The following is a 12052-nucleotide window of genomic DNA, read 5'->3' on the forward strand; positions in this document are numbered from 1 at the left end:
GTGATCTCTAACAAAGCCAATATTAGGAAACATTTACACATCTAGGATGGAGTGAGGTACAATAGAAAGCTAGCCCCTAGCTAGTAGATTGTAGTTGGAAGAGCACATATGAACATCATGTTGTTACAGCCTCCCAGGGGATGGCCTAGTGTAAGAGAAACGGGGCCAGTCATGTATGACGCTTGGTGCTCTCTGGATCATTTGGGAGGTGGGAGGTTGTAGGAATCCTGCTATAGAGTTGTGCTGAGATTCTTACCTGCTCTAAGAGACCTTGGAGAAGCCCTTTAAAAACAGGCAATAGTAAGGACATCAGTAACAGTATTGGGCATGAAATAGTCCACAAAGACATAGCTCTTAGATTAAGAAGGACTCTCTGAAAGCACTCAGAGAATATATGAACTCTATCTAAGATAAAAGACAAATCCGTAATACTGCTGCAAGGCACAGTGTCATAAGACTCACTATCATTTATCGAGCAGTTATTACCTGCCAGGCATAGTATTTAGCACTATACATATATAACCTGATTTAATGCTGAGAATTTCTCAGTGAGGTAGGTGATGTTAGTGATGTCAGATATAATAACATATGGGGAAACTAGTGGATAATTTATGTGTACTCTATTTCATTCCTAGTAACAATTAAATTCTTGTTCTTTTAAGTTTTCCCATGAACTCTGCAATGAAAATAGAATATAGTAGTTGGAATCCCAAGGAGCCCTCTAAATTCCTGCTCACTGGTATACATTTCCTATTTAATAACCTTTCAGTGTGCATGGGACCTGTGACTATGATGGGATATCACCCCTGATTACAATTATGTTACAGAACATTTTGCCACAGTAAACTGGCAGAGATTCTTTTCCTGAGTTTGAAGAAGTAAGCTGTCATGTCATCTAAGGCCAGGTGAGGAGGAATTTAGGACATAGGGTGACCTCTGTAAAATGAGATTGATATGTCCTGCCAAAAACCAGCAGAAAAACAGAGACCTCTGCCCAGAAACTGCAAGAATGGGATACTGCCAACACCTGCAATAGGCTTGGAAGAGGATTGTGGTCCTCCTGTGAGATTTCAGCTTCTGGGGACACATTGATTGAGACCTGTTGAGACTCTCAGCAGAGGGTCCAGCTGACCTGACCCACAGAGAGGGTGAGATAAAAATTGTACACGTTTTATGGCACTAAGTTTGTGGTAATTTTTAATATATCAATGGAAATCTAATACAGTGTTTCTCTACTTTCTTCTGAATGTGTGTCTCTGTGTGTGTGCACCTGTGTGCATGTGTGTGAGAGAGACTGAAATAATTTCATCATCATCTCTGTGAGGGAAGCTTTGTAACAAGCAAAGTGCAAGATAACTCCAGAATTATCTACCTGGTTAATGCAGTTTCCACATAGAGAATGGATTCTCATTTCTCAATTAACTGCTAAATGCAGGGTGCTCTTTATATCCCCAGAGGGAGAGAGACCAAGGGTGAGAAGAAATGTCCAACGCCAGCCTCCTGACAGTGTTCATCCTCATGGGCCTTCCCCATACCCCAGGGCTGGACGCCCTCCTCTTTGGAGTCTTCCTGGTGGTTTATGTGCTCACTGTGCTGGGGAACCTCCTCATCCTGCTGGTGATCAGGGTGGATTCTCACCTCCACACCCCCATGTACTACTTCCTCACCAACCTGTCCTTTATTGACATGTGGTTCTCCACTGTCACAGTGCCCAAAATGCTGATGACCTTGGTGTCCCCAAGCGGCAGGGCTATCTCTTTCCACAGTTGAGTGGCTCAGCTCTATTTTTTCCACTTCCTGGGGAGCGCCGAGTGTTTCCTCTACACGGTCATGTCCTATGATCGCTACTTGGCCATCAGTTACCCGCTCAGGTACACCCGCATGATGATGGGCGCTCGTGTGCCCTCCTGGCCACCAGCACTTGGCTCAGTGGCGCTCTGCACTCTGCCGTCCAGACCATATTGACTTTCCATTTGCTCTACTGTGGACCCAACCAGATCCAGCACTACTTCTGTGACGCACCGCCCATCCTGAAACCGGCCTGTGTAAACACCTCGGCCACAGAGATTGTCATTTTTTGTGACTGTTGGAATAGCGGCCTCGGGCTGCTTTGTCCTGATACTGCTGTCCTATGTGTCCATCATCCGTTCCATCCTGCGGATCCGCACCTCCGAGGGGAGGCACAGAGCCTTTCAGACCTGTGCCTCCCACTGCATCGTGGTCCTTTGCTGCTTTGGCCCTGGTCTTTTCATTTACCTGAGACCAGGCTCCAGGAAAGCTGTGGATGGGGTTGTGGCTGTTTAATACACTGTGCTGACGCCCCTTCTCAACCTTGTTGTGTACACCCTGAGGAACAAGGAGGTGAAGAAAGCTCTGTTGAAGCTGAAAGACAAAGTAGCACATTCTCAGAGCAAATAAACACTAGGGAAGATTACATATCTTAGCTCTTGTGAATAGTGCTGTGAAAAACATACAGGGGCAGGTATCTTTTGAATGTAATGAATTCTTTTCCTTTGGGTAGATACCCAGTAGTGGAACTGCTAGATTAAATGGTAATTCTATTTTTAGTTCTTTGAGAAATCTCCACACTGTTTTCCATAGAGGTTGTACTAATTTACATTCCCACCAACAGTATATAAGTGTTCCCTTTTCTCTATAGCCTTGCTAACATCTGTTATCTTTTATCTTTTTAATAATGGTGATTCTGACTGATTTTGTGGCTTTAATTTGCATTTCTGTGATGATTATTGATGCTGAGCATTTTTTCATGTGCCTGTTAATCACTTATATGTTTTCTTTTGAAAAATGTCTATTCATTTCCTTTACCAATCTTTTAATGAGATTATTTGCTTTTTGTTGTTTTTAAGTAATTTGAGTTCTTTGTAAATTCTGGATATGAGTCCCTATTGGATGCATAGTTTGCAAATATTTTCTCCCATTCTGTTATTTCTGTTGATTATTTCTTTTGCTGTGCAGAAGCTTTTTAGTATAAGTCTTATTTGTCGATTTTAATTTTTGTTGCCTGTGCTTTTGAGGTCTTAGTCATGAATTTTTTTGCCTAGACCGTGTCCAGAAGAGTTTTCCTGAGGTTTTCTTCTAGTATTTTTATAGTTTCAGTAGACTGTGCTTTTTTTTCTTACCTTTTAACATGTCTTATAATTTTTTGTTGAAAGCTAGACATGTTGTGTCAGGTAATAGGAACTGAGAAAAATAGGCAATTAGAAGGAAGATTTATGGTAATCTAGTCTAGCTAGAAGTTGGACTGTGTGTCATGTTTGTAGGGACCAAAGGCTTCAAATTCCTCTAGTGTCTGGTTTTGCCTTGCCCATTTATTTTATGAATCCTTAAATACTAGTCCTCAAAGAGAGTCTGTGACTAGTAACTCTTTCAGCTCTTCAACTCTTTTATTTACTGTTATTTACTGGAGCCCTGTTGGTGTGGTTTTAAGAGTTGAGAGAGGAGTATTGTCCTGTAAAATTCTGATTCAATGCTTATGTTTTTAGTGGGCCTGTCTTTAGAACTGTGACCTTCACAAGTGTTTTCATAAGTACCTCCCATCTCAATTCCCTGTTTCTCCCATTCTCTTCTCCAGCTACATTCAACATTCCCAATCTAATTCCTCTAAAACTGACCCATTTAATATGTTTTCCCCTTTAAGTAAGACAGGAGGGCTATAGGGGTCAAACTCAAGTAGGAGAAATGCCCTTCCCCCATTTGGGATAAGAATCTGACAAAGCCTTTGCCCAGGGAACAGACATCTGATATAGAAGAAGGTCTGGGTATGTTTCACAATGGTTACCTATCCCCTAACTCTACCAGAGCCAAGAGGGGATTTTTTTTTAAATTTTATTTTTAGCTTTTCATGATAGGAAACTGGAGGGGGTTCGTGAAGGTAAAGTCCATAAACATGTAGGACCCCACCTAAAATAAATTGACCCTTTTAGCTTTTTATGAGTAGACATTTTTAAAAAGTCCTTATATCTCTGATAATACTTCTTACTTGAAAATTCACTTTATTTGCTAATAATATAGTCATAGTATTTTTTTCCTAGTATTTTCTTGGCATAAATTTTCTACCCTTTAACTTTCTGTGTGTGTGTGTGTGTGTGTGTGTGTGTATTTGTATTTAGTGTAGTTGTTTTTAACCAGATATAATTAGATGTTGCTTCTTTTATAAGCTGCCTGTTTTACTTATTTATTTATCTTTTTTTGTAGTGCGTTACCGTATCTGTAATAGTCTAATATTTTGTTTTCTATTCTTACCTTAAATTCCTTTTTCTTTACTCATGTTTCTCAATCTTTTTTGTTTTTCAAAATATTTAATGTATTAATCAAGTATTTTCATTACTTTATTTCATTTTTCATTACTTTTAAATATTTTTACTTTTTATTATATTTTTATGATAAAGTCAACATCATTTCAATGCATTATAATCTATTTGCATTAGTACCTTACCATATTTGAATAATCCAAGAATATTACATTTAGTTCCATGTAATGGCTTTATACATTTTTTTAGAAATATTTTTGTCCTTTATTTAATTTCTAACTATGTTATAAACCAGACAAGATGTTACTATTGAGGCTTTAAACAGTCAAAGGTCTTCTCGTATGTTTATGTACGTATTCACCCTTTCCTGTGGTATTTATGGACTTATTTATTTTGCACTTCTATCCTTCTATCTAGGATTATTTTATTCAATTTTAGAATATCCTTTAGTAATTTGTATAGTGTGTGACTACATTTTATATAGTTTTGAAGGGAGGTTAGGTCTGTACCAGGTACTTTGTCATTGCTCTTTAGAAATAAGTTTCTCTTTTTTGTTTTTAATTTGTAGTTTGACTTTTTGCCTGCTCTTTTATATATATATATATATATATATATATAATTTTTTTAAATTATGCTTTAAGTTCTGGGGTACATGTGCACAACGTGCAGGTTTGTTACATATGTAAACATGTGCCATGTTGGTGTGCTGCACCCATTAACTCATCATTTACATTAGGTGTATCTCCTAATGCTATCCCTCCCATGTCCTTTGTAGGGACATGGATGAAGCTGGAAACCATCATTCTCAGCAAACTATCGCAAGGACAAAAAACCAAACACCGCATGTTCTCACTCATAGGTGGGAATTGAACAATGAGAACATTTGGACACAGGAAGGGGAACATCACACATCAGGGCCTGTTGTGGGGTGAGGGGAGGGGGGACTTTTTGCCTGCTATTAAAAACTTTATTGGGAAAGAATTTGTTTTTAAAATGCAAAACTTTATTGAGGTATAGTTTGTATCCATTTTAGGTGCACAGTCTGATATGTTTTAACAAATGGAAGTACCTGTGTATCTACCACCACAATCATGGTAAAAACCTTTCCAGTGCCACATATAATCTGCCATGTCCCTTCTCATCAGTCCGACACTACCCTAGGCCCCAGATAACTACTGATCTGCCTTCTCTCACTATGGATTAGATTTGTCCTTTTTAGAGTTTCCTATGAATGGGATCATATAGTATATACTGTCTTGTGTATGACTTGTTTTGTTTATCCTAATGTTTTTTATATTTATTTGTGCATTTGTGTGTATCAGTAATGCATTTGTCATTGAAAGGTAGTCTATTATATAAATATGCCATAATCTATTACCTATTGCTTTCAGTTTGGGGATATTATTAATAAAGCTGCTACATAGATTCGTTTGCAAATATTTGTTAGGCATATGATTTAAGCTCTCTTGGGTAAATATTAAAGAACAGATTTGTCAAGTTGAATGATAAGTTCAGTGACAAATATGTATTTAATATTTTTAAAAATTGGGTTTTCTCCAAACTGGCTGTACCGTTTTATATATCTACCAGAAATGCATAAAAATTCTTATTGATCCACACTCTCAATAATATTGACTTTAGGTTTTTAAATTTTGGCCATTTGATTATGTGTGTGTAGTCTTATTATGTCTGAATTTATATTTAACTAATGGTTAATAATGTTCAGCAATTTTTCATCTTCCTGGTGGCCATTCAAATATCCTTCTTTCAGAAGTGTGTGTTCAGATCTTCTGCCCATTTCTCATTGGGTTGTTTTTAATTATTAAATTGCGGTATATCTTTACAATTTTTTATTCAGTTCTTTATTAGATGTATGCATTACAAATATTTACATCTAGCGTGTTTTTTGCCTACTCATTTACTTATTATCGTTGGAAGAGCACAAATTTCTAATTTTGATAAAGCCCAACTTTTGACTTATTTCTATGGTTCATGTTTTCTGTCCTCCTTAAGAAATCTGTATCTACCCCAAGTTTATGAAAGTTTCTCTCCTACTTTTTTGTCCTAGAAATATAATAGTTTCAGCTTTTACATCTAGGTGAAAAATCTCATTTAAGTTAATTTTTGTATATAAAGTGAAGTAATATTCAAAGTTTGGTTCTTACTTAGGGATAGACAGACTTTTAGGCATAATTTGTTGAAAGTATCACACTTTTTTCTTCAAAACGCCTTGGCACTTTGGCTAAAAGTCAACAGACTGCTATGCATAGGTCTCTTTCTGGACTCCGTATTCTGTTCCACTCATCCACATATTATCTCCATCTTTAAACACACAGATTTTATGCTTCTATGCCTACTATGTGCACCATGTGCCTTCAATGTGCACCTTTATTTCCCAAATCCTCAAGTGGCCCTTTTATTATTTAAATTAATCTTTTTGACACTTGATTTTCTTTTTAATTTCCTTCTAGTATCCCCTCAATGCTATTAAGATCTAACCTATTAAAGGAGTTTAATAGCATCAGGGAACTGAAAGAGCAATAGTGGTGGCCCTTTCATCCTTTGCTATCTTTCATGACCATGCCATCAAGAAGGAGCTGCTTTTATAAGTACTGTCTCTGGACTTCTTTGAATTTACAACCCTCTAGAAAGGTCTTTGAGTGTCATTGTGAGAAATAATACTGTAAGGAAAGGTCCAATAACAGATTTGTATAAAACTCCTTAAGGTTTCCTTTCTTGGACTTCCTCGAGAAATGCAGGAGAGGTGGTGGTTACTTTGTCCTGATCTGACCTCTCTTCATGCTACTATTGAATAAGAGATGTTTCCTTCTTCATGTTAGGAAACAAATGTTTAACAGCCAGCACAAAACAAGGAATATAGTGACCAGTCCTCTTGCTTACTTAACTGTGTAGGCTTCTGCATCTCCCAAGCTACACCTTCAACCAAATAATTTTACCTGAAACTTCCACAGGCACTCGACCCAAACATTTCCAAAGTCAGACACTTTCATTCTACCCTAAGAACATATCCCTGTTACTTTCTCTATTTTGATAAGTTATATCACAATGGCCAAATCATATGAACTTCTCCATCAGCTTTGCCTCCTCACACAGCGGGCTCCTATTTGCTGTCTCTTTCCCCACTCCCAATTCCCTCTGCTGTTGTCTGAACTTGGACTTTGGTGTTTTTCTTTCTTGATATACAGTCAAAAAAGCTCTTTAGTTGCTGCCCTAAAATTCACCTTCCTTCCGTCTGTCTTCCATGTTACCACAGGTTATGTCTCTAAATAAAAATGCTATCATATTACAGTATTTCAATAACTCTCCAGAACTTGCAAGATAAAAATCCTTCTTCCTAGTATTGTATACAAATTTTTTCATGATTTGTTTGATTTTTGTGACTCATCAACCTATGAGCACTATACATCTTGTATATTGGGACTATAAACTTCTTAAAAGGAGGTCTATGCCTGTTTATTTTGTTTTGTACTAATTGTACATAGGACATGATAGCCACTCAGTGTATATTTATTTATTGAATGGATAAATAGGTAGATTGAGCCAGGTCAAAATTAATTAACATACACTGGTGTTAAAACTGTATAGTATTTAACAAATATACACGTGAGTAAAACTAGAAAAATCTGAATAAGATTTGTGGATTATAATAATGTCAATATCCTAGTTGTGATATTGCACTACAATTTTGCTAACTGTTACCATTGGGGGAAACTGGGCAAGGTATAACAAGGATTCTCACTGTGTTATTTCTTACAACTTCACGCGATTCTAAAATTATTTCAGTAACATTTCCAATTAAATAAAGACATTGACATTCTTCTTATCTTTATCAATACTTTCAAAATGCTTGTGTGTGATACATATTGCCATAGTATTTTGAATCCTTTAGCGTCTTTCCAAGTGAAAACTAATAATTAATCTCTCCTTGGGCATCCATTGCACTTACAACAATGTAACCTGGACAATGCAACATATTTTTCCCCCTTGCCAGACAGTGACTTTGGTGAATGCAGAGACCTTGTCTGTTGTTTTTGCGTATCTACTGTTTAGCACGTGACTTAACACCCAATAAATATCCCATAACATTTTAGGTAATGGTAAGTTAGATATAACAGCGTGATGTTACAGAGAAGTGTAAGAATCCGAGTGAATCCAATGACTAAGTAATTTTGGTTTATGTCTACCTCAGTTTTTTCGTTTGAGAAATGAGCTGAATTATATAATTGGTCCATAGCAATCTGATTTCTTGGTGTGAAAACCAAAAATTTACCTCTTATATTGATCATTGTGTCATGGTTTATGTGGTTCATGCTTACCAAGTTAGTATGTTTTTCTTTTCAATATCACTGCACAGTTTACTTGCAGCAAGATATGGAAAGTTAGCACAAAGGAACATTCTTGCTAAAGCATCTTTGAAATGCAGCTGCTGCAAATCTGAGTAGTTTGAGAAATGCTTTTCAGTTCTAGCAGCTGCCTTCTAGTTTTCTTTTACTCTTCATGCTATGCTAGGAAGAGTTGGCAAGACTAGGATACCTGCGGTATTTAAATTAAACATTTATTTTGAGAAAAATTTATTTACACTTTAAATGTATGTATTTATTTGGATGACAGATTATAAGGTTCATGGTCTGAGCCTTACCTACCCAGAGAGTGTACAGAGTCCATTTCATATACTTTAAGTCAAAAGAATGTGACTTACAGACATAGTCTAATTACATGGGAAATATTATCTAGTACTTTCTTCTAAATTAAGGGATACTCTCAACCGTTTTTGACTGCATATTTTTGTCTCTAAGATGATTTGATCATTTTTGTATATTTATCCTCTGGTAACTTATAAAAATAATTTTTAAATTGCTGAAAATGGAAACTTGGCATTGAGGATAAGAGATTGGCAGCTCCACAAATATGGAAGGAAAGTCTAGATAGTTGTTATCAGAGACCAGTACAATGTGTGCAGTGTCACAGTGCATAAATGGACAAATATTTACTCTCAGAAATCTTTCAGGCCAATGTAAGAAAAAAATATTAAAGAGTTATATGGTTTTTATTGGCCCGTGAATGTGAATAAAGCCATTCTTCTTGAGAACCAAGCCTTTTTGTCTAGTATTTTCTAAAGTAAAAATTTTATCATATGGATATTAAATTATGTAGTTATTTATGAATGCTATAATGAATGTTTCAATATAGAAGGTTTAAAACATGAAAAGATTTTTATAAGGCTTTGACTTGAATTACACAAAATAAACTGTAAGAACATTATACTGCAATGAGAACTCATGGACACAGGAAGGGGAACATCACACTCCGGGGACTGTTGTGGGCTGGGGGGAGGGGGGAGGGACAGCATTAAGAGATATACCTAATGCTAAATGACGAGTTAATGGGTGCAGCAAACCAACATGGCACATGGATACATATGTAACAAACCTGCACATTGTGCACATGTACCCTAAAACCTAAAGTATAATAATAAAATAAAAAAAAAAAACATTATACTGAATAGCAATTCTGGAAAATATTTATATAAGAAAATAAACTACTTTTCTGATTACTTAATGGAACATGAAAAGAATAGACTATTATCCTTTCTCTTAGATTATTACCATGAAATGGCTGCTTTAACTAGGATTCTAACAAACACTCTGCAGAAAAAAATGAAAAATTAATTAACTGTCTGATTAAAAATTAAGACTGAATAATTGAAATGCTCCATTCAAGTATAATGCTCATGTTGAAGGTTTAATTTAATTACAAATAAGAAAAGTTAGCTATATCTGGCCTTTCTTAACTATTCACCCTGAGCTAATACTGACCCATTTTTCAGCTTCAACAGAGCTTTCTTTACCTCCTTGTTTCTCAGGGTGTACACAACAGGGTTGAGAAGGGGCAACAGCACAGTGTAGAAAACGGCCACAACGCCATCCACAGCTTTCCTGGAGCCTGGTCTCAGGTAAATGAAAAGACCAGGGCCAAAGCAGCAAACGACCACGATGCAGTGGGAGGCACAGGTCTGAAAGGCTCTGTGCCTCCCCTCCGAAGTGCGGATCCGCAGGATGGAACGGACGATGGACACATAGGACAGCACTATCAGGACAAAGCAGCCCGAGGCCACTACCTCAATGTCCACAAAGATGACCATCTCGTTGGCTGAGGTGTCTGCACAGGCCGGTTTCAGGATGGGCGGTGCGTCACAGAAGTAGTGCTGGATCCGGTTGGGTCCACAGTAGGGCAAATGGAAAGTCATTGTGGTCTGGACAGCAGAGTGCAGAGAGCCACTGAGCCAAGTGCTGGTGGCCAGGAGGGCACACGAGCGCCCACTCATCATGCGGGTGTACCTGAGCGGGTAACTGATGGCCAGGTAGCGATCATAGGACATGACCGTGTAGAGGAAACATTCGGTGCCCCCCAGGAAGTGAAAGAAATAGAGCTGAGCCACGCGGCTGTGGAAGGAGATAGTCCTGCCGCTTGGGGACACCAAGGTCATCAGCATTTTGGGCACCGTGACAGTGGAGAACCACATGTCAATGAAGGACAGGTTGGTGAGGAAGTGTGGAGGTGAGAATCCACCCTGATCACCAGCAGGATGAGGAGGTTCCCCAGCACAGTGAGCACATAAACCACCAGGAAGACTCCAAAGAGGAGGGCGTCCAGCCCTGGGGTATGGGGAAGGCCCGTGAGGATGAACACTGTCACGAGGCTGGCGTTGGACATTTCTTCTCATATATGGGGCTCTGTTCTTACAGAAAGGAAGGGAGATAGCATTTACTGTGAGCATGTTTTATATGAAATATGGCAACTATATTTTTCTGATTGAGAACACTAGGGTTAAATATTTTTTATATTTTATAAATTCCTTTTGCTTCAGTATAGGTCTTTGAAGAGGAATAGCACTTTCTTATTCCAGTACCAGAATAAACCATATACAAAACAGGAGGAAATTAACATAAAATCAGCCAAATTTTGAAAAGAAGAACAAATTTTGTATCCTATTTTCTGTAGAATTGGAAAAGATATACTCAAATTAGCAACACTTAGGTGCTGGCAAGCTCTTTCTGGGGATAAGCCTTTATTCAAGCATCTCTGTTTTTTTCTCAGACACACACATATAATAGATATGCATGCACACACACATTCTCTCTCTGTCAACACACACACACACACACACTTTCACACATACCGATTCAGTCTCTTTGATCATTAGAGAATTTCCATTACAAATACAAATTTCTAAAGCAATCTTCATTTTGGATGGCTGGGAGAAAACTGCCTTCTCAGAGCTCTCTGGCCAGCTGCAGAACTAAGGCAGGATTTCAGCAATGGTTTAGCATTATGTGGAGCCAGACTTCTGTTCCTTTGTCTTACCCTAGATCAGGGGTCCTCAAACTCCAGGTCAGGGACTGGTGCCGGTCCATGGCCTGTTAGGAACCAGTGCGCACAGCAGGAAGAGAGCTGCCAGCAAGCGAGCATCACCACCTAAGCCCCGCTTCCTGTCACATCAGCAGGGGCATTAGATTCTCGTAGGAGTGGGAACCCTATTGTGAACCGCACATGGGAGGAATCTAGGTTGTGTGGTCCTTATGAGAACCTAACCAAGATCCTCCCCCTCCCCACCCCAGGCCCCACCCTGGTCCATGTAAAAATTGTCTTCCATTAAACCAGAAACTGGTCCCTCGTGCCACAAACATTGGGGACCGCTGCCCTAGATCCTACCTTCCTGGTCATATACAAAGTTTGACCCCAAACTAATGCAATAATGA

General features: G+C 38.2%; 1 protein-coding gene and 1 pseudogene across 1 annotated transcript; one reads left to right on the forward strand and one right to left on the reverse strand.

Annotated features, from left to right (window-relative positions):
- Positions 1–1482: 1482 nt before the first annotated feature.
- On the forward strand, positions 1483–2418 carry LOC129478420 (olfactory receptor 10G8-like; annotated as a pseudogene).
- A 7665-nt stretch (positions 2419–10083) lies between these two features.
- On the reverse strand, positions 10084–11006 carry LOC129478421 (olfactory receptor 10G7-like). Its single transcript, XM_055270016.1, is given in 2 exon segments — positions 10084–10844; positions 10847–11006. Coding segments are annotated over 2 exon segments (921 nt in total).
- Between the last annotated feature and the right edge of the window lie 1046 nt (positions 11007–12052).

Source organism: Symphalangus syndactylus, chromosome 3, assembly GCF_028878055.3.
Source record: "Symphalangus syndactylus isolate Jambi chromosome 3, NHGRI_mSymSyn1-v2.1_pri, whole genome shotgun sequence".
In the NCBI taxonomy this organism is placed as follows: Eukaryota; Metazoa; Chordata; class Mammalia; order Primates; family Hylobatidae; genus Symphalangus; species Symphalangus syndactylus.